Here is a 24,322-nt window from a genome sequence, read left to right as displayed (position 1 = left end):
TCACACTCCCTTCCCCCTGAGAATTGTCAGTCCACTCCCTTTCTATGTCCCTGATTCTATTATATTCATCAGTCCTATTTTATTATTTAGAACCATCATATTTGTTATTGAGAACAATTGCTAATGTTATCTGAAAGGGAGAAAACATATAGGAGTGGAAATGAATTAAAACAGTGGTGACATAAAGTTGGAGAGGAGAGATAGATATCCTAAGGAAGTAGAAACAGTACAACTTGATTTGGGGTTGGAACAAGAGGGATCATAGGCATGAGCATAGATTAGTCTTGAAGGACATAAGTTAATGAGTTAACTTGACAAAATATTTGAATATATAAAGAACACAACTCAATAATAAGAAAACAAACCAATAAAAAACAGGCAAAATATTTTAATATACCTCACAGAATAGGAGTCAATATTCACAGGAAAAGAAGCTAAATATCATTAGCCATCCAAAAATGGAATTAAAATAACAGTGATACACTACACATACCCACAAGAAAGGCTCAAATAAAAAATAAATTGGAGCAACTATTACTCTTTGATGGCAAGAGTATAAAAAGGTACAAATACTTCGGACAATAATTTCCCACTTACCATTTGACCTAGAAATTGCACTCCTAGTTGTTTACTCAAGAGAAATGAAAATGTATAACCACAAAGACCTATACTAGTACATGAATAGTTGTGGCAGGTTTATTCAAAATAGCTTCAAACTGGAAAAATCCAACAAGTGAATGAAAAACAAATTGTAACATGTTAGTACATTAGAATTTTATTCAGCAATACAAAAAAAAAACAAGCTGCAGACACTTCCAACAACATGAATAAATCTCAAAAACATTATCTAAGCAAAAGAAGTCAGGCACACACAAAAGTACATTTTGACATTCCAGTCTGAAGTAACTATAATACATTCAAGTGGATACATCAAGAAGCAATTGAAAATTAGGACTGGATCTTAGAAGAGAACTCAGAAACAAATATGTAGTTTTGTCAAAGACAAAACAGTGGATGAGGTCACCAAAAAGGGAGGTTTTTGATGAAGAGAGCCAAAGACAGAATCCTGGGTAAAGATTAGCATTTTAGGTAAACAAAAAGAAAGAAAGGAAGGAAGGAGGGAGGGAGAGAGGGAGGGAGGGAGGGAGGGAGGGAGGGAGGGAGGGAGGGAGGGAGGGAATAGGTGAAGAACACTGAGAAAAAGGAAAAGAATAAGGAAGAAAGCCAGAAGAAAGTAATATTTCAGAAATAAGAAAAATAATTCTGGGAGAGGACATTCTGTGTCAAAAATCCTAGAGGAACTAAGTAAGAAAAGAATAAAGTGCTCCTTGCACTAGGCTATATCATTCGTGAGTGTAGAGAAGTCAATGTTTAGAGGGACAATGAGAACAAAAGGTGAATTGTGGTGGATCAAGAAGTGAGCAGAGAGGAGATAGGAACAGAGAATGTACCCTACTTCCACAAAAGTTTATTCCAAAAGGAAACAAGAAACAAAGAAACAGCCATATCTGTGTATTTCTGAAATTCATCTTTCTACCTGTTTGTAAATTTGGAGTATTTAATAGTTACTTTGCAGCAAGTGGATTTTCAGTAAGAGGTTCATAATATTACCCATGTGTTTCTGGTTTAAAAAAAAAAAAAAAGCTGACTTAGAGAAAAGTGGATTTCATGAACTAGTTCATGTATTATGTAAAAGCAAAGATCCAGATTGCGTTATAGAATTGAAATGTGTTTTTGCAAAGTCTTGCTTTCGCTCTTGTGCAGAAAACTAAGCTGTATTTCCCTGTTCTGGTTCATTTATATCTCATGTGATTGTGTCACCTTGTGTTTCTCCATTTAAAAGTTAAAGGCAAACTCAGCAGTTCCTTTTTCTTAAAATGCTTCAGTAACCAGCAGTTGCCACATTAAAAGCTTTAGCTGGAAGATTATAAAAATAGTCTAATGCTCCCTAGCAGGTAACTACTTTTGAACTGATTCTCCTTTCAGGGATGCAGTGAGGGCAAATTGACCGGCAAAAAAAGGACAGCAAAAGTTGGATGACATTCAAAGGGCAAAAGTGCATTGTGTTTGGAATGTTTTGTGTAAATGTTAAATAGCACCCACATTGAACCACCTGCTTCTTGTTTAGAAGAGTTCAAATGAACAATTTCAAGCACAATTGAGTAACACTCAAAAGAAAATCAAGTGTAATTTCCTAAGTTGCTGAAGCAAGGGTTCTTCTATGAAATCACCATTAGTATTTCTAAATCCAATTTGATTATATTTAAGATTTACTGAGCACAGTTCAGTGGCCCTGGGAATTTCTTCAGGCGGAGATGGAATTACGAGGTAGACCTTTTTAAATGATTTTTTTTCTCTGTGTGTGTGCTTTAAAAATCCCTGGGTCATGTCTTTAATAATCTTTCATTTCTTTTTTCTCTTTCTTGTGAATATATTTTGCTTTGCTTTTGAGACACACTAGAATGTAGGGGAAAAACACCATAGAAAGACACCTACTTCACACCAACTATACAGCTCATCTTGAAATTCCTTACCTGCTATCTATCTCCAAATATTCACCAATTAGGGGGGGAAAGTAAGGGTAGAATCTTCAGGGTTTTTTAATATATCTTCCAAGAAGGTAACTTTTACTGCCTTTATTAAACACCAAATTCACATTATCATTGCTACTGTAAAATCTTTAGTCTCCCTCAAAGCAAATCAAGTTCAAATGCTATAATCTGAACCTTATAAAAACCCTCCATTCTAGTCCTATAGGTTACTCACTGCCATGAGCAGTCTTACATTTTTCTTACCAGGGACTTCCTTTCTGTCTACATAACACTTATAAAAATCTTTCCTAACCTACAACTTCAACTTGTTCATTTTCTTGAATCTTCCAACCTAACTCATACCCCAATATCTGTACTCACAATCAGCCTTAATAATTTCTTCCCTATGACATGTCTTCCTAAATAGATTATCTTCTTAAATGCAGGAGCTTATTGTTAGCACCACCAGCAATGAAGGTTATATTATGCACTTAGTAGCAATGTTTGATAAAGATTTGTTGGCTAATATTTGAGGGGAAAAGAATTTTAATCTGTTTTAACAATATAAGTGATTGTAATTACAATTTTGTTAGATATAGTGCTAACAAAAAATTCTCTATAGAAAAATGTTTCTCATTAAATAAATTTTAAAGAAAGCAGTCAAATAAAAGTTTTAATAACTATCCTTAACCATAGCATATGTATATTTCTTCTAAAAGTCAGTGTTCTTTTTTTAATTAAATCTTTATTGTTGAAAGTATTATATATGTCCCTCTATTTCCCCCATTGACCCCTTCAATTCTTATTCTTTTAAGTATTCTTAAAAATCTCACTTTGGACACCCCATAAAACAGTCTGGACTTAGTGATTCCCTCCATCTCTAGGAGTCATCCCAAGGGGACAAAAGTAACTTCAGTTTCAGCTTCACTCATAGGTAAACTATGTCAACAATGTGATGTTCACCAACTTCTGCACTTTAGTGTTAAAAAATCAAAATGCTGAAAAGTTATTACAACTGAAGGGAAAAAAAACACTACTAGTGGTACTGCTGAATCTACAGCATTTGTTTTATCTCATGCATAAATTTCACAATCTAGATTGATGTGAAATAAATATTTCTCCTTTCTCTACAACCCCAAGAAGAAGCTAAATGAAGCCAGATGAGAACCTGACCTCATGACTGTTGAGCAAGAATATCTGGCTTGTGAATCTGGTTAGTACCCACTTAATGCAAGCTTATGAGGACATAATAACAGAACTGCCCCCAAATGGGGGTTGGGGGTGGGAGGAAAGAACTTAAGAACCCATACCAAAAGTAAAACCAACACTGTGTTCTGCCTCTCTCATGCTTAGTCCCGGGGGGGTTTGAGGGGGTGGGCGCATCATTGTAGGGTTGAAAATATAAACCAAACAACCTAATTTTCTCATAATGTTATTCTGGAAAAGCCACTATGAATTTGGCTAAGCTATTCTTGGTTGGATTTATAATTATCTCTCAAGGTTTATTACAGACTTTTGGGGGGAGAGGTGGTGGGCCATGAGTAGCACAGAGTATTTTTCACTGTGCAAAACTAATTCTAGTGCTCAAGGATTTAGTCACTGTGATAATATATACTAAAAGATATATGATATAAATAGTTAATGCAAAGTGCTATAAAGGAAAATAAAGCAGATTAATGGATAGTGAATGACAAAGGGTGCTACTCTATCTAGTAAGGGTGACAAGAGATACCATACAAATATCCAGAGGAAGAATATTCCAGGCTGAGGAAGTAGAGCAAATCCCCTGGGACAGGTACATGCATGGCAAGTTCAGTGACAGAAAGAAGCAGGAAAACAGTTGGAGCTGGAGGTAGGGAGATACCTGAAATGAAGGCAGAGAGGTGGTCAACCCATGAGTCTTTGAATAAATGCAAAGAATGGTTACTATACAAGAAAAATCAAACAAAGACTATTATCCTATGAGCCCTATAGAGAAGGGGCTTTTGAAGAAGAAAGTGTCTCTGCCAGGAAGGAAGGAAGCAAAGTTCACGGGCCAACGTTTCAATTTCCAAAACCCCCTCCATATAATGCATTCAAATGTAAATATAATTTTTAAATAATAGAACATAATTTCATAGAAACCAAAAGATGACACATTTTCATTTTATTTAAAATAGAGCTCTATATGCTTCACAGAAACAAGTTCAAGGAGTGCTTAATTTATTATCTTTGCCACTTTACAAAACAATACATTTTCAGAAAATGCATACATAAAAATATAACATTTAGGCCAATAAGTATTTACATCAGGAAGCTGCTAAAAGTTATATTTAAAAATCTTTAAAATAAATACTTTATGACTTGCTGTTAGTAAAGCTAAACATTTTGGTATGAAGGCTATCACTGAGTTCTTACTAAATTTAAAATAATATTATTTCTAAACAAAAATAATAGTATAATATTTTATATATATACTATAAAATGCATATTTCCACAGACTAGAAATCAATGAAACACCTGAATATCATTCATTTCTCTTTGGAATTCTCTTCAGCTTCAACAATTAATTACAACTATTAAAATTGCTACCTGCGTACTTTTTGCTACCATTTATTGCCCAATTTTCATTTCAAGACCTATTTCTTCATATTCCTTACATACATTCACTTGGGCCTATCTGTTAAAAGATACTATATGTTACACACTTACGAACATCAGCTAGCTTACAATAAGTTTTTACAACAGTGCTTTTTTTTCACAGTAGTTCAAGAGTTCAAGGCATGTTTCACAATGTCAAACTGCAATGGTTTTGACATTTGTAATGTGCTCTCAGGTACAAGAAAAGTCACACTACCGAAAGTATAATTAGTATTAGTACTTTGCAAGGCAATCCAAAATCCCCCTTTTTTTTGAGATCTGAATCTCATTTTCTGTTTTTAGGACATTTTAAAATCTGAAACTCAGATTAAGGTTGAATAATTTTCTCCAGTCTAGAATCAAAAGAGTAGAAGAGCTTGACACTAGTCATTATGGAAATGAACTGGAATTTAATATTTTGGCTCAGATGTCCTTACTTTATATAAAGGCAAAAAATAGTTGGATTATTTTTAAAAATTCTAATTACTTGTATTTAGCCTACTGGAGGAAATGGGGACATTGGTAAATCTCATTCTATACCTGCATTAATCAGAATTTAGGCATGTAATTGCCCCTTTATAGGCAAAGTCAATGAATATGTTTGCACATGGAATGAAAACTCAGAGATACCAAAATTAGGGTCCATGTGTTTTGGTGCAGAATGTCTGAGTTGAAAATTTTAATCAACAGGGTAAATCATACTCTTTCTTTTGCTGTCTTGGGAATATTATGATGAAAATCTAATGTCTTTTTCCCCCTCTCAGTTCTCTATTGTCTTTGCAGATGCCAAAATCACTTTGAAATTTTAATTCTCATTTTCTGAAGATGTATAAGCAGGACCCTTTTCTGAAAAATAGAAAACTATTTCTGAGTTGAGGAGCCAGTTACAGGTTGGATTTCAGCCCCTATCTGCCCCTGAGAGTGTGTATGCAGAACGCACAGGCCCAGCTGGATCCGGTGACACTCAGTATAGGCTAATTTCCCAATACACTCAGATTCGTGGTGGCTCTTTTACCGTTTAGGTGCATGTAACCAGAGTAAGCATCTTGAAGTCAAAACTATTAGATATGGAGAGAAAAGCTGTGTGTAGGATAACATGGACCAATAATAAGAAAATATAGTCATATCTAAAAATATTATAATTTAGGATGAGATACTCTCGCAACTAAATTAAGAAGTACACTGGCAGCCCTCATTAGAGAATATTAAAATGGGGATTACTACCTAATTTCAATATAATATTGTATTTAAACCATATGGTATAATAGCTTAATTTTGAAAGATGGCCAAAGCAAAACAAGCAGTAGTATGCAGGAATAACATTAGCAATCACATTATGGGACATACATTTCACATTCTCTGCTCAAGTCACTATTTCTTAAGCGGACTTTAGCATTAAGGCAAATGTAGACACATTCCTTATATGTTAGCTGAAAGCTAGAATATAAGTAGACTGACAGTCTTCTTTAAAGTGTAAAAGAAAGCCACTCTGCCTTTAACAAACACCCTCTTCATCAGGCCGAGTGAAACATTACTAGAGAAAGCATGAGATGCAACCACTCATATGTGAGTGTGGGAAAGTAAAATCTTGTGGAGAAGTTTGGTGTGTAGCAATCTGACAGGGGCTAGAACTACTAGAACAGGAATTACAGACTGTTTAGAATTGAGGAAATACACATTTTTAATGTAATAAAAAAGATGAGTGCCAAAGATAAACTAATGAGAAACTAGGAGAGAAGATAATATGCATATCTTATCAACATTGTCTCAAATTCAACTACCAAATCATCTTTCACTCCTATTCCAATGCATAAAGAGAAACAGCAATCCTAGAGAAAGGAGAGAAAAAGAGAGTTATGAAGCAACTCTTACTACTTGCACTAAGAAACTCCATGTTCTCATAATTCCTAAAATTTATTCAGCACTACCTAGCTATTTAAAACTCTTCCTTAGCCCATTTTCGTTTTTCTCACTGACCTCACCATGAGTGAGCAAATTATTTCAACAGAAATAAAGAGTAGGATTTGATCATCACCATCAAAGGGCACATTCAAGGTCGGTTTAGATGCACATTAATTATTTTTTCATTAATAAATGTTGGATATAGTAGGGCACCGTGGTGGTTGTCCCACAGGTTCTCATATCAGTTCTGCTAATAAATAGCATCTCTGATCCTTGGTTTCTTCATCTATAAAATATGAGAATTGAATTATAAAATCTTTTACATCCTTTATGATTCCCAAGTTCTGGTTTTGTTTTTGTCTGTGACACATCTGTAATAATTTAGACTAGTGATAGATTCTCTGTCATTAGAATAAGTACTGGAATGATTAAATTAAACAATAACTAGTGTGTTTTTTTAATTAGAGACTAAACCTAATTTTGGAAGACAGTGAGGGGAAAAGGAGGTGAGAAAAAGAATGAAATGTAAAAGAAAATCTAGAGGGGGATAAAAAAAGTCAAATATCTGAAAATTTGCATTGAAATGTTTTATAAAATTTCCTATATTATAAAATTTTTTAAACATTAGCTTTTTGATTAATTTTTTTATTTTCCAACTGAATATAATTTTTTTTTTATTTTCTGTTTAGCAGAAGCCCTCATGAGCAGAAAGATTATCCTCTTCACTAAATAGTGCAAAAGTCCACATTAGGTCTTAGTTTATGGAAGGCTAACACAAAGCATTATTACACATAAAAGTAGTATGTTTCCCAAAAGAAATGATATTTAGAATATCTCCAAAGACCACAACAATAACATTTTAAGATACTAATTCTCAAACATTCCAAGTAAGTTAAAATGGTATATTTGTAAATTTCTTTAAAGGAATGAATATTGAAAACATCAATTGCCCCATCAACTGTATTCATTTGATACTCTACTTTTACTTAACTTCCTGATGGGAAATAAAATATCCATATTTTAAATACATTTATTTAAACAAAATACATTTCCATGTTTATTTTAAATGATTAATCAAAAACTATTCCCTGCCAAGCAATTTTACGTTGGATTTTGTTTAATGGTAAATGTGGGCTCCCTGCTCTCAGATGATTTGCTAGTAGGTGCCCTCGTCCTGTTGTGTAAACTCAAAGATAGCCCTGAGTTCGCTCTGCCCCAATAAGTCACATGGTGGTAAAATTCCAGCATAGCAGTTTTCTTTTGTTTTGTTTAATCATTCTACTAAAGTAAAAGCAGTACTAAATTATTATGGGACTTCTAATGAATCTATTGAAGATCTTCATTTTAAATTAAAACCTGATTTTTAAATCTTCAGACACTGCAATCAGGATACTATTTTCATACAATCATGGAATTTAAAATGCAAAGTTAATTGAAAGTGTAAAGAGGAAAAGCAAGTGCTACACCTAAAATAGTGCATGACACAGTCATATTTCACTTAACTTTCAAGTCAGAACAAAAATTAAGAATTTTTGATGTTACATGCCAAATATTTTAGACATAGAAGAAAGCACACGACAGAATCTATACCCAATTACATGCAAAGATTATAAGGCAACAAGTTCATGCTGAAATAATTGTCAACAAATATTGTTTCCCTTATTTTAAGGAAGTGACGCTGCATATATATATATATTCCTTCACTATTTTATACAGTACTGAAATTTCATAAATAGCATTTTCCCAAGCTTTATATTATACTCAAAGACAAAAATATTTAAAAGGAGAAAAGAACAATGACACTTTGAGTCAAAGAACAGTATTTTTTGTTTTTTAACACAATTCAAAAGAAATAAATATTACACAGTAAGTCTCCATCAAAAACAAAGTTTTACAGCATAAATATATACAGTAAATTGGCTTAATGTTCTAAACTTTATCCTATTTTTAAGTGAACATTTTCTGTTTATAATTTTGAGAATTAAGGAAAATTAGAACTTTTAATTTTTCTAATCATTTTTGTTAATCTATCCCCTTTCTTAAGAATAATGTACTTGGTAACTGAAATATAAAACTATTGAGTTAGGAGTTATAGTTAGCCAACATAAAAACAAACAAAAAAATTCTCAAAATGTACAGATTTCTCTGGATTGAAAGTTGAACCAATAAAAACATGAAATTATATTTGGACACACTCAAATAAATTATAAACATAATGACAAGGAAAATGGAGAGGTTAAAACAGCCTTTCTTAAAAATTAAGTAAGTATATTCACCCAACATAAGTGAGTAAAACAGAAAATGTTATTCTCATTTATTTGAAACTATAGTACAACCATAGTAAATAAATAACTTCATTCTCATATATGCAGAAACAATCTATGAGTAATGAAGGTAACAAGCACGAGCAAGATTACTCCCTTCACATAAGCTTTTTAAAAAATCCTTCACATACGCAATTTTTAAAAGGTCACATATTATTTAGATCATCTGGAATAGCCAAATAAAGAAGTTTCTAAATGTATTGCAAATTGAAAGTAATTTGTCAGACAGAACTCAAAACATCCTACTTTGTCATACAGAACTGAAAACATCCTTATTTGTCATATAGAAGTCAAATCATCTTAATTTGTCATATAGAACTCAAAACATACTACTTTGTGCTATATTTATTTGCTTTCTTCCCCCACGCTCCTACATGTCTGTTCCCATTCCCAAGTTAGAGTTTAAAATCCCTGAGGGCAGGACCTATCTATCTTTTAATTTCCCTATTGGGCCCAATATTGTGACAAGGAAGATATGGGATGCCCCACATTATTTAAAGAATGGGTGAGTGAGAATGAAAGTATATACAAACTACAGCTGCCAGGTTTTTGTCTTTGATATATCATCCCAGTCAAATGAAGAAGGTTTCAGTAACACATGTTCACAGATAAGTAAATTATAAGCACTGCAGTGTGGTCTATGTGAAAAAATATATATATATGTATAGAACACTGTTACCAAAACTGTGCTTTGTAGAACATTGCAATGTGGGGTAGTAAAAGTTTTCCCCTCCCCTTAGTAAAAGGGTTCCATGGTCAAGTCATTTGGGAAATCCAGTCTAAAAAAATCCAAGTAACATTTCTTTACTGCTAGACCCATCAAAGCACACAAAACACTAATGTGCGGCATCACATTCTAAGAATCTATCAAATAATCCTTTTGTCTTGGATCATCTCAGTAGAAGAGTGTTCTAAGGAACAGAGTTTAGAAAATAATATTTTAGAACAATAGAAGAGACCATGTTAAACTCCTTCACAAAAACAGAATTATAGATTTGTAGGAAATATTTAATGTTCTATGTATTTTTCAGAATTCATCACTTCTATCTCCACAGGAAGTAGAATACAGGCAATATTATCATGAGCCTTCTTCTGCACCCACTCACTCGTTTTGAAAGGGTAGGAAATGTCTATTTATACTTCTGATACCCTCTGTAGAATTTGGTTGTTATACCTCATCTAAGGTTTTCTTAATTTTTTTTTCAATATATTTCCTAGTTTCCTCTTCCTTTTCTGTTCTTTTCCTTCTAAATGTGTATGCACAAAAGTGATAGGGACCTCTGAAATGCATCTTAAAGACATCTTCTGACAATGGATCTTTGTTTGATTTACCTCTGCAAGTTTTTAGAAACATTAATACTTGTCTAAGAAATAGGGTGACTATGACAACTCTATAAAAAAAAACATCAATGGATATTGTCCTAAGAGTTCATGTAGGTCCATTATGATTCTGCAAACAAACAAACACCCTCAATTTGTCTTGTGTTACTAAACCACAAATATCATCATGAAAGATGTTGTTTTGGCACAGGAAGAAAAATAATGTTGGAATTAAAAGGGCAGTAAGAAGCTAGCTAACTCTGCAGTGTGGATGGTCACAAGGCTCAGACCTAGAGCCAGCTCTACCACTAGTGGTGTGACTTTGAGACATTTCTCCATGTCTCCAAATGTCAAACATCTCTTTTGTAAATAAGAGGAAATAACAATTTCAGTGGCTTTCAAACTCTTTGCTTCAGGGGCTGCTGTGGTGATGGATTATGAAGAGTAGGGAAAGGTAGGGGCTGGGGGACCAAGTAACTGGGACCTAGACCTCACTTCCACCTTCCAACTGAGAAGCTCCACTTTTCCATGTTTTGTATACTAAATTTGGAGCAACATTTATTTTTTTAAAGATCCTGCTTAATTTAAAAAATGGAGAACACCATAGACTGCATGATGTTACATTTTGACTAGATATAACATATTCTAGTTTACATTTTTAATGAATATTTTCATCTCACTTTTTTTCAACACATTTTTTTCCATTCATTTATGCACTCTTGGTTCAAGTAAAATAAAACCTTAATGATGCTTATTATTTTATACAGCTTATTTTACACCTTTAGAGTATCTTTCTTATTAAATACATGAGCTGATGTGTTGCTTTTCAAAATAAAATTAGACAACATGAAGATTGGATAAAGTCAACTCCTGCTTGATGTGAGTTATTTTTTTCATGCTGCCTTTGCACACTTAAATACTGTACTGCATTATCATTGAGGTAGACAACAACAACAAAGGCAAAACACATTCACATAAAGAGGGAAAATGAGAAAAAAAAAGCTGCGAGAGATTTTTTAACATGATTATCATCATTGGGCTTTGCAGTCTTCTTTGACACAAAGTTGAGAAATAGTCTTCTTAATACGAAGGGCAGTGAGGCGGGCTGCCCCATTGGCATACCAACACTCGCGCATTATTCTCCCCATGACTCGGAGTGCCTTTAAGAGAGAAAGATACCAAAGACTTTACTCACACAAAACACGTACAAGAGAAGCAAAACAACAAACCCAGAAATTGATGCTAAGCTCTGATGAACAAATAGTAAATAAAAAACAATATGAAAAGGAGATTAGGACCAAACCTCTTCAAAATTCCTGTCAACACATACACATGTGAATTTACCTTATAGAGGCTAACTATTTTTTTAAATATATTTTTATTGATTTCAGAGAGGAATGGAGAGGGAGAGGGAGAAACATCAATGATGAGACAGAATCATTGATTGTCTGCCTCCTGCAAGCCCCCCACTGGGGATCAAGCTCGCAACCCAGGCATGCGCCCTTGACCAGAATTAAACCTGAGACCCTTCAGTCCGCAGGCCGATGCTCTAGCCGCTGAGCCAAACCAGTTAGGGCAGAGGCTAACTTTTAATTGAAAATTCATCCATTGATTCCTGGGGATATGGTAGAATGGCTATCATTTAAATAGTCTAAGAAGGGACGTGAAAAAAAAAGGGAAATGGGATGGCTTAGAAATTTACCATATATTTATCTGGATGGTAAGCACACACATTCATACATTTTTAAAAAAGTTCACCAAATTATATATCAAGATTTGTGCATATGTAAATTATGCCACAATAAAATAATGATCTAAATAGAAATATTGAAAATTCTGAATTTAATAAATCAGTATAAATGAATTGGTAAATAAGTAAAATAAATACTCAGAGCGGAGATATGGTGGCATCGGCTGAACTCACTGCAGAATTTCAGAAGTGATGGACCACATGTGAGAGAGGAAACACAGCCTGAAGCACCCAGAAGGTGTCAGAGCAAGATGTTTGCAAAATTCTGAGTGTAAGGATAAATCAGACTTAGAAGGAATTTTGTAAAGAAAATTGTCTAACTCTTAGCTCTTGTTTTTTATTTGTTTTTAAATCAAACCCAAGTCTTAAACTGTTGCAGTAAGCCTGAGCTCATAATGAAAATTCACAAGCAGGTGAGGAACTAAAGTAACATAAGCAAGAGTCAATTGAAACAAGAAGCAGTAAAATCAGACCCATCAAAACATTAGATGCTAGAATTAATGATATAACATGTAAAATAAATATATAAAATAATTTGTTTAAAGCAAAGAAGAAATTCAAACTGTAAGTATAAAATAAGAGCATAGTTTAAAAAGAAAGGTATCAATAACACTTATTGACATAAAAAGTATAACCATTAAACCCTGGCCACTGTGGCTTAGTTAGTTGGAGCATCATCTATTCACCAAAGGGTTGCAGATTCAGTCCCTGGTTGGGGCCCGTGTGGGAGGCAACCAATCAATGTCTCTCTCATCTCTCATCTCTCTCTCTCTCTCTCTCTCTCTCTCTCTCTCTCTCTCTCTCTCTCTCTCTTCAAACAATTAAAGAAAAAGCATGACCATTAAAATAACTAAATGGGTGAGTTAAATGGCAAATTTGATACATCTTAAGATAGAATTAATGAACTGGAAGATAAATGTGAGAGTTGCTGTATGAAGACACAAATATGGAAAATAGGGGAGACTAAGAAAATAGCAAAGTAAAATAAAAGGCCTAACATGTATCCAATGAGTTTTCTAAAAAGGAGTAATAGAGACAATGAGAGGAGAAATTATTTGAAGAGATAATGGCTCAGAATTTTGCAGAATCAAGGAAACTTACAAATCCTCAGAATGAGAAAGTCCAAAAATTCCAACCAAGCCTAAACAAGAGACATAATCACCAAATGCACCATAAGAAACTGCAGAATACTAAAATAGTCAGGAAGAAAATAAAAATTAACTCAAAAGAGATACAAATTAGATACCTTCTCAATAGCAATAAAGGAAGCCAAAAGACAGTGAAATAATACCTTTAAAGTGTTTAGAGAAAACAATTCTGAACCTAAATTTTTATGCTCAGATAAACTATTTGTTTAAGATTGTGGACAAAATAAAGACTTTCTCAGACACCCAAATGCTGAGAGCTTACAACCACTAGATCCTCACTAACAAAAAAACAATTTAAATAAAATATGGTTAAAGGATGCACATTAGAAAGTAAGAAAATGATCTTTAGAGAAAGCTCTGAGAGCAAAGAAGGAATGTTGAAAAAAGAAAATTATAAACATGTTCATAAGTCTAAACAAACAATCCTATCTAATAAAAGAGTAATATGCAAGTTAACCATCACTCCACTATACCCACAAGCCATGCTCACAAGCCAATCAGGAGCGAATATGCAAATAAACCCAACCAAGATGGCTACGGCCACAGAGAGCAGGAGGGAGGCTTGGGTTTCCCCAACAATGGAGGAAGCCAAGCTTTCTCCCTGCCTTTGCCGGCCTAGGCCTCCACTCAAGGCTACAAAGTTTCAATGATAGAAGATACATAAACCCAAACAGAAATGGCGGCAGCCCCAGAGCTGGAAAGAGCAGGAGGTTAGGGTTGCCCCCGAGGATGGAGGAAGCTAAGCTTTCCGCACACCCTGGCCAGCCCAGGCCTCTGCTTAAGGCTACAAAGTTTCAATTATAGAAGATACATAAATCTCAACAGAAATGGCTGCCGCCACGGAGCAAGCAGAAGGCTTGGCTCCACTCCAGGCTACAAAGTTTCAATTGTAGAAGATAAATAAACCCCAGATACCAGGGCCTCCGCTTGGGTCGCCAGGGGGCGTGGCCAGCCTGCAAACCACCACAGGCCCCTTGCTCAGGCTGCCCCATTCCCCAAGGGAACCCCTACCCTGATCCAGGACACCCTTCAGGGCAAACCAGCTGGCCCCCACCCGTGCACCAAGCCTCTATCCTATCTAATAAAAGAGTAATATGTAGATTGACCATCACTCCAACACACAAGATGGCTGCCCCCATGTAGTCAAAGATCCTGCCCCCATGTGGACACAATATGGCCACCACAAGATGGCCATCAGGGGAGGGCAGTTGGGAGGGACCAGGCCAGCAGGGGAGGGCTTGGGAGGGACCAGGCCTGCAAGGGAGGGCAGTTGGGGGTGATCAGGCCAGCAGGGGAGGGCAGTTAGGGGTGACCAGGCCGGCAGAGGAGGGAAGTTGGGGGTGACTGGGTCTGCAGGGAAGGGCAGTTGGGGGGGACTCAGGCCTGCAGGGAAGGGCAGTTAGGGGTGACCAGGCCTGCAGGGGAGGGCAGTTAGGGGTGACCAGGCCTGCAGGGGAAGGCAGTTAGGGGCAAACAGGCTGGCAGGGGAGCAGTTAGGCATCAATCAGGCTGGCAGGGGAGTGGTTAGGGGTGATCAGGCTGGCAGGCAGAAGCAATTGGGGCAATCAGGAAGGCAGGCAGGCGAGCAGTTGGGAGCCAGCAGTCCTGGATTGTGAGAGAGATGTCCAACTCCCTCAAGGGGTCCCAGATTGGAGAGGGTGCAGGCTGGGCTGAGGGACACACATCCCCGTGCACGAATTTTGTGCACTGGGCCTCTAGTAATGGTATAAAATGACACCAATATCTAATGCATGGGGTTAAAACAAAATAAGATAGAACTAAAATACTGGGCAAAAATAGACAAAAATTGTACATATCAGCAATATACACTGAGTGGCCAGATTATTATGATCTCTGAATGCATAATAATCTGGCCACTCAGTGTATATATAATTAGAGGCCTGGTGCATGAATTTGTGCATGGGTGGGGTCCGGCCAGCCTGGCCAGGGGGAGAGGACATGGGCGGTTGGCTGGCCTGCCTGCTGGTTGAACTCCTGGTCGAGGAAACAATTTGCATATTAGCCTTTTATTATATACTAGAGGCCTGGTGCACAAAATTCATGCACGGGGGAGGGTGTCCCTCAGCCGAGCCTGCACCCTCTCCAATCTGGGACCACTCGAGGGATGTCCGGCTGCCCGTTTAAGCCCGATCCCACCCACTGGGATCGGCTTAAACGGGCAGCCGGACATCCCTCTCACAATCCAGGACTGCTGGCTCCCAACTGCTCGCCTGCCTGCCTTCCTAATTGCCCCTAACCGCTTCTGCCTGCCAGCCTGATCACCCCCTAACCACTCCCCTGCCAGCCTGATTGATGCCTAACTGCTCCCCTGCCAGCCTGTTTGCCCCTAACTGCCCTCCCCTGCAGGCCTAGTCCCCCCAACTGCTCTCCCCTACAGGCCTGGGTCCCCCCAACTGTCCTCCCCTGCAAGCCTGGTCACCCCTAACTGCCTTCCCCTGCAGGCCTAGTCCCCCCCAACTGCTCTCCCCTACAGGCCTGGGTCCCCCCAACTGCCCTCCCCTGCAAGCCTTGTCGCCCCCAACTTCCCTCCTCTGCTGGCTTGGTCACCCCTCACTGCCCTCCCCTGCAGGCCTAGTCCCCCCCAACTGCTCTCCCCTACAGGCCTGGGTCCCCCCAACTGCCCTCCCCTGCAGGCCTTGTCACCCCCAACTTCCCTCCTCTGCTGGCTTGGTCACCCCTCACTGCCCTCCCCTGCAGGCTTGATCTCCCCCTACTGCCCTCCCTTGCAGGCCTGGTCCCTCCCAACTGCCCTCCCCTGCTGGCCTGGTTGCCCCCAACTGCCCTCCCTTGCAGGCCTGGTCCCTCCCAACTGCCCTCCCCTGATGGCCATCTTGTGTCCACATGGGGGCAGGATCTTTGACCACATGGGGGCAGCCATCTTGTGTGTTGGAGTGATGGTCAATCTGCATATTACTCTTTTATTAGATAGGATAGAGGCCTGGTGCACGGGTGGGGGCCAGCTGGTTTGCCCTGAAGGGTGTCCCGGATCAGGGTGGGGGTTCCCTTGGGGCGTGGGGCGGGCTGGGTGAGGGGCCTGTGGTGGTTTGCAGGCTGGCCACGCCCCCTGGCGACCCAAGCGGAGGCCCTGGTATCTGGGGTATATTTATCTTTTACAATTGAAACTTTGTAGCCTGGAGTGGAGCCAAGCCTTCTGCTCACTCTGTGGCGGCAGCCATTTTTGTTGGGATTTATGTATCTTTTATAATTGAAACTTTGTAGCCTGAAGCGGAGGCCTGGGCCGGCCAGGGTGTGTGGAAAGCTGGGGTTCCTCCATCGCCACGGGCAACCCTAGCCTCCTGATCTTTCCAGCTCCGTGGCTGCCGCCATTTCTGTTTGAATTTATGTATCTTCTATCATTGAAACTTTGTAGCCTTGAGTGGAGGCCTAGGCTGGTAAGGGCAGGCAGAAAGCTTGGCTTCCTCCATCACCGGGGAAACCCAAGCCTCCCTCTTGCTCTCTGTGGCTGCAGCCATCTTGGTTGGGTTTATTTGCATATCCGCTCCTGATTGGCTGGTGGGCGTGGCTTGTGGGCGTGGCTTGTGGGTGTAGCAGAGTGATGTTTAATTTGCATATTACTCTTTTATTAGATAGGAATACATACACTGAGTGGCCAGATTATTATGCATTCAGAGATCATAATAATCTGGCCACTCAGTGTATGTTGATATGTACAAAAAGTTGATTACATAAAAAAAATTACTGTTAGGTCTATTCTGGGAGTGCAGTGCCCAAGAAATAGAGACAACCAAAGTGTCTTTCAACAGAGATCTGGATAAAGAATATGTGGTACACAATGAAGTACTACTCAGACATAAGAAAAGATGAAATACTGCCATTTGCAACAACATGAATAGACCTTCAGAATATTATGCTAAGTGAAATAAGTCAGTCAGAGAAAGGTAAGAACCATATGATTTCACTCATATGTAAGACATAAAACTGAAATTCTGAACACAGACAGCAGTGTGGTGGTTACCAGAGAGAAGAGGGTGAGGGGGTTGGGGTGGGGAGACGCCTAATATATGGTGATGGAAGATGGTTTGACTGTGTGTGGTGGACACACAATGCAATATACAGATCATGTATCATAGAAATGCACACTTGCAACCTATATAATCCTATTAACCAATGTCACCCCCATAAATTTAATAAAATTTTTAAAAAGAGACTAAAGTAGAAACGCTATATAATCACCTCACAAACATTTTATCAAACAAAAGTTAGCTTTTATTTACCCTAATTAAAGTTTTTAAAAACAAAACTGCAGCAAACATCTTATTTAAGTGTAGAAAATGCAAGATTCTAAAGAGCAAAACAAAAATATCCACTATCACCACTTCTAGGCGACATTACACTGGCAATCCTCAAGAGTGCAATACAAAGAAGGAAAAGGCATGAGGACTGGTCCCAAAACTCTCATTATTTGGAGGCATAATCATATATGTGCACACTCCAAAAGAGTCTATAGTTTAATACCTTAAAGGAATTTTTCCACACACAGATACATACATACATAGCAGCAATATTAAAAAAAAAAGAAAAATCACAGATCTGACAATCAACAGTACAGTGGTTAAAGAAATTGTGCTATGTTCATACAATGAAATGCTATACAGATATAAAAAGGAACTGATTTGAGATAAATATATAAGAGAAAGTAAAATAAAATTTTTAAGAAGAATATACAGTGAGATTTAATAAGTTTCACAATATACAAAAGTAAGCTATATATATATATATATGTGTGTGTGTGTGTGTGTGTGTGTGTGTGTGTGTATAAATGGCAAAATTCTAAAGAAAAGCAAGGCAATAAATAATTAGTTATGACAGAAATCCTTCAGAGGAGTAAAGAATATTCATAGGTGCTGGAAATTTTCCATTTTTAAAGCTTGGTAGTGAATTTTCTGCCTTTCATTTTTTATTACACGTTAAACTTTACAGATATGACATTTATTCTTTCGTATATATGAAATTATTAACATAAGAAAAATTTTAATTTCAATTTGGTTATAAATGCCTCAAATTCTACCTCTAAAATAAGAATGTAGGTAAGCTATCTACATAGAAAAACCAAGGCATAAGTCTTGCCTTAAATAGAAAGAGTTGAGTGAAGCATGGAGGGGAAAAGCAACTGTATAAAATAATGCCTATGACAAAGCCAAATTAAAACATGTAACTTACAAAAAGACTTCAAGCATTACATTTAAGTAAGAAGATACACACAGTAATAACCGGGATGGGGGAGATGGTTTACAGTCTTTCCCCACCTTCCCTCCTTTCTCTTTGTGGGAGCCAGAAAAGTATCTTCAGGTAAGGCAGAACAAGCATTGCAATAACCACTTACTGTGTGTCTACTCTATGATGGTTAGTACATGTGTTGTTGGGGATTAAGAGGTAAGAACCATATGATTTCACTCATATGTAAGACATAAAACAACCGTCCCTGCCAGAAAAGGAAGCTTTTCTGAGGAAAGAAAATAAACTCAAGCTTCTGCAGGGTTTGGGATTAGGGATAATTTATGGAATAAAAGGATGACTGAAATTGTAATACTCTGTGTGGCATAGACATTGAGTACCCCCCATATGCCTCACTCTCCACAGTTCCTGGCCCCTTGCTGTTAGATGGGACCAGGAGACCAATTCTGGTCTAGGAACCGGGAGTGGAAGGGATGATGCACTTGGAGCCAAATCATTAAAGAGTCAGTGTGTGACTCTCTGGCTCCTCTCTTTTCTTGGCCTAGACACCTAAAAATTATGCATTGAGATAGCATCCCAAGTTCAAAATCACCTGGATTTCTGAATCACCACAGGGAGCACAGATGTTGTTGAAAGTTACCTAACCTCGGTTTGTTACTTAGCATTAGGTGTATTTACTACAGCTAAAGGGAGTAACATCAAAGATGTATACCTACATATATGAAATGAATTAGATGCCTAGATTAAAAGAGAAGAACTATATGGTCTGTGAAAATCCTCACCGATACTTACCTCACAATTACAATAGGAAAAATATACATAAGAATTTAGCCTTACTTCACAGCTTTGCCACTGGTTTGGGATGCTTGGTCGAAACTTCTGATCACAAACAACCTTCCTCATTTCCTCTATTGAGGGATCTGAAGGCACCATGTCATAATAAGGCAACTGGTATTCCTCAACAATTCCTATAAGAAATTTGCACATTAAATTTCCCAGTGTGAATAATAAACAAAGATGCTTACTTTGAAATAATTTATCAATTAAGTCTTCTAGACACCCTGAAATGGTACCATGGAAAACTAGAAAGTCAGGTCTATTAAAATTATGCATCACTATAAAATTAAATATATAAGCTGGCGTGGCTCAGTGGTTGAGTTTCAACCCATGAACCAGGAGGTCACAGTTCGATTCTCGGTCAGGGCACATGCCCCCGGTTGCGGGCTCGATCCCCAGGGTGGGGCGTGCAGGAGGCAGCCAATCAATGATTCTCTCTCATCATTGATATTTCTATCTCTCGCTCTCCCTTCCTCTCTGAAATCAATAAAAATATTTTTTTAAATTAAATATTTAAGTTTAAAGTGTTTCGTTGAATAGTTATTATATACATTTATAAATTTTTTATTTCAATTTTTTGTTGTCACCATTGCAGATGTCCACCATTTCCACCCTTCTGCCCACCTGCACCCAACCCCCACGCTCCTCCCTTGGCCGTCACCACACTATTGTCTGTGTTCATGGGCTATTCAAATATGTTCTTTAACTAACCCCTTCATCTTCATAAAAATTTATGTAATTTTGATAATTACATAAATTTTAGACAAAAATTATATAATTATTTTATATAATACTATTATATAACTATCTACTACATATTATATATAATTTCATATAAATACATTAAATCTATATAATTTTAATAATTATATAAAATATAATTTATATTATGAAAAGTATATAAATTTTTATTTACATATCATTCCACTGTGCAATTCAGAAAAAATAACACCTAATTATAAAATTTATAGCATGGCCTTATTATATTTCTCTAATAAATAACTTTTTCAAAATAATATAGCTTTCTTTTTTAAAAATTTGTTAGGCAATCTTTTAAGAGCTGAATTTGTTACATTTGAATTTTAGAACTTCTATAACTAAGAATGTTCCAAAGAAGCAACCAAAGTATTTGAAGATGGATGGTTTAACAGTGGTCAGCAAACTCATTAGTCAACAGAGCCAAATATCAACAGTACAACGATTGAAATTTCTTTTGAGAGCCGAAAACCGACTTCTGCGCATGGGCCATGAAGTTTCAATCGCATTGTACGTGCGCACCCGCACATGGTATTTTGTGGAAGAGCCACACTCAAGGGCCCAAAGAGCCCCATGTGGCTCGCGATCCGCAGTTTGCCGACCACTGGTTTAACATGAAGGTTAATATGTAAAGAGTCTCAAATACTTAGACAAAGACTAAACCTTAATTACCAGATTAGTACTTGAATTCAAGAATTTCCTGATAAAATAATTTGAATTAACTACAATCCTTTTAATTTAAAACATTTAAGATGTGTCATAATATTGGAAAATGAACTTCAAAACATGTTAATAGTACATTACTATTCTGACAGTTGAAGAAAATTTAAGGACAAAAACCAAAAAGCAAAGCTAGACAAATATCAATATAGATAACGACAAATATGTTTGAATCTTGATATGTAACAAGCACGGCTCTAAGCCCTTTAGATGTTTTAACTAATCATTCCCCAAAACCACTGACTAAAGGAAGTACTATATTATCCCTATTTTACAGAACAAGGAAACTGAGGCACAAAGAGAGTCATGACATTGCTGAAGGTCACACAGCTATTAGTGGCAGATCTGGAACTCAGGCCCAGGCTCAGGGTTTCCAGTGTCCGTGTTCTACATCACTGTATTTACATTGCTTCTAGAAATAGTTTCATCTTTCTGAATGTTTTATTATCTCATCAGTGAATACAGGGGGAAAGTATGTTTCCTCATTCAAACACAATTTTAAGTTTTTCTTTTTTTTTTTTTTTTTAATGAGATTGATGTAAGGTAAAATGAGACCAAAACAAAATGCAAAAAGTTAGTAGTGGTTAAATAAGGTCAGCTCTTTCACTGAATGTTTATCTGAGTTTGCTCTGTGCTAAAAGCTTCACCTGAATTAATTGAATTAAGCCACTACATCCTCAAAGCCAGTGGTGTCCGTTTTATCATTTCTTCATTTCACTTGGGGAAAGTGATACCAAGTAACTTGCCTAAAGTCAGATGTTCAGGAAGTTGTTAAACCAAGGCTTTAGCCCTAAATCTGTCTCACTTAAAAGATAAAACTCTAAACTATTTAATCCCAGTATTTACTTTCTCCCACTGATGAAAGAGTACCATCAGACTGCATTGGTAGGGTTTCATTCTCTCAAATTCTTCCTCTCATTATTCATCTCTAAACTGCTGGGAGCAGTAGCATCAGGAAGTTAGTCTTGGTTCACCTCCAACCTCCACTTGATACCCCACACATTCCTCATCACAGGAAAGAAAAGAATAAGAAAAGTCTGAGAATCAGAAGACTTCAGTTCAAGTCCTGTGGCCTTAGCAAGCTATTTCACTTCTTTGGGTTTCATTTCTGGTATAAAATAGGGATATAGCTAATGGCATACAAACTCAAGTAAAAATTTCAAGTGCTTCACTAAGTAACATTATGAAAATCAGAATTATCAGGAGAACTGTCATCCCCACATAAGCCATAACCCTAATATATAAAAAGCCAGGGGCTGTCACAACCGAAACAACTGAAACAACCAGACGGATGACCGAACACAGGCTGTGTGGGGTGACAAGGTTGGCAGGGGGGTTAGTGAGGGACGACCAAACAACAGAACAGTAGGCTGCATGGGGCAACTAGGCCAGCAGGGGGGACAGTTGGGGGCAACCAGGCTGGTGGGGGGAGTAGTTGAGGACAACCAGGCTGGTGGGGGGGGGCAGTTGGGGGTGACCAGGCTGGCAGGGGGGCAGTAAGGAGTGACCAGGCCAGTGGGGGGGGGCAGTTAAGGGTGACCAGGCTGACAGGCAGGGCAGTTGGGGGACGACCAGGCCAGTGGGAGGGGGCAGTAAGAGGCGACCAGGCCGGCGGGGGCGGGGGGGGGCAGGTAGGGTTGATCAGGCCGGCAGGCAGAGGCAGTTAGGTGTGATAAGGCTTGCGGGGGGGGGGGGGAAGTTAGGGGCAATCAGGCAGGCAGGCAGGTGAGCAGTTAGGAGCCAACAGTCCTGGATTGTGAGAGGGATGACTGACTGCCGGTTTAGGCCCGATCCCCAGGATCGGGCCTAAACCGGCAGTCAGACATCCCCTGAAGGGTCCCAGATTGGAGAGGGTGCAGGCTGGGCTGAGGGGACCACCCTCCCCCACCCCACCCCCATCCCCCTGTGGACAAATTTCATGCACCAGGCCTCTAGTCATAATATAAAGTCTCCCATTATGAGCAGTACACTCTACTTTTGCCACTTAAAATATATGCCAATAGGTATTCTCTTAACTAGTAAGAAATCATTCAATATAGTGCTTAGAAAAAAAAATCACATATCATATTCAGAACATCAAATAAAAGCAGACACAAAGAATATGCTCGACATCTTACCTCCAACTGAACACCTTCGGGCTATTTCCCAGTAAACCAGACCAACAGAATATATGTCAGCACGTTTGAAGGACTCAAAGATATTCACGTTCATTGTATCATCAAGCATTTCAGGGGCCATATACCTTCAAAACATGCACATGTCAGATTCTGTGTATGGCTTTATAGCAGTCCAGTAAAACATAATCTTATTAAATCCTGATACAAAATATAAGTGAAGATAGCTTACATCAGTTTTACAGGTCGATCTGAACCACTGTACTATAACAGAATAAAATTAAATAATACAGTTATTGACTCGACCATCATTTAAAAAATATTTTTAATAGAACAAGGGGTCATCGCCCTCAGTATTAAAGCATGTGTGCCAGGAGCCAAATGCTTGGAAAGCACAAGCCAGAGGGGATTCAGTAAGCACAACACTCAATAGGAGAGACGAAACTCAATTTCCACCAGTAGCTCCTTGCCAAGGAAAGCTCCTCGAGGGCAAAGAGTAGGTTTTATTCATGGTGGGCCCAGTCCTCCAACACAGAGCTCAGCAGTTTCCAACAAATATCTATTCTGAATGGACACACTGGCTCCAAGAAACATATACATTTTATATTGGCTCCAAAAAAATTAGTCTTATCTTAACAGGACTAAATCAAAGTAATATACAGTTTACTGTATATTACTGTCCTAGCGAGATTTCGAGAACTTCTCAAGAGTTTTCAGGTGAGGATGCAACACGCTCTCTAACTCTTTTAAAAGTTTTAGATCCCAGGGAATCTGGCATCCAAGACTCCCCTGCGGGTCCCTAATGTGGGGACAGTCCGATGGGCAAAAGTAAAAGCTTGCTTTTTATAGGGAAAAGAAGCGCCGTAGGGCTGCCCAGTCTGAATAAACTGTTTCTGGGGCCTCATTAAAGTCTCCCAAGGAACCAAGTGGAGGACTCAGAGGGACTGGCCTGGACTCTCAATTATGGCTTGGAGGCCGACTATGCCAGCTTAGAAATTCTCCTTTCTCAAGGGCCTTTAACAACTCCAGGAAATGTTTGGGTTGTTTCTCATTTCAAGGTCAAGAAACCTGGGATGATGCCAAA

The 24,322-nt window shown here is 38.0% G+C and overlaps 1 protein-coding gene across 2 annotated transcripts in view; it reads right to left on the bottom strand.

Moving 5' to 3' along the window:
* Positions 1–8,786: 8,786 nt before the first annotated feature.
* ACVR1C (activin A receptor type 1C) overlaps positions 8,787–24,322 on the bottom strand; it is an 82,633-nt gene continuing 67,097 nt past the window's right edge. For both annotated transcript variants that reach the window (XM_080671273.1, XM_080671272.1), the window contains exons 7-9: positions 23,242–23,366; positions 19,649–19,779; positions 8,787–11,856 (exon numbers count right to left, since the gene is read on the bottom strand). In XM_080671273.1, coding sequence (XP_080527399.1) covers positions 11,728–11,856; positions 19,649–19,779; positions 23,242–23,366 — 385 coding nt within the window. In that variant the 3' untranslated portion in view covers positions 8,787–11,727. The remainder of the gene's footprint in view (positions 11,857–19,648; positions 19,780–23,241; positions 23,367–24,322) is intronic.

The sequence above is a fragment of the Plecotus auritus genome, assembly GCF_963455305.1.
Source record: "Plecotus auritus genome assembly, chromosome: 5".
In the NCBI taxonomy this organism is placed as follows: Eukaryota; Metazoa; Chordata; class Mammalia; order Chiroptera; family Vespertilionidae; genus Plecotus; species Plecotus auritus.
This window is presented reverse-complemented; position numbering and strand designations above follow the sequence as displayed.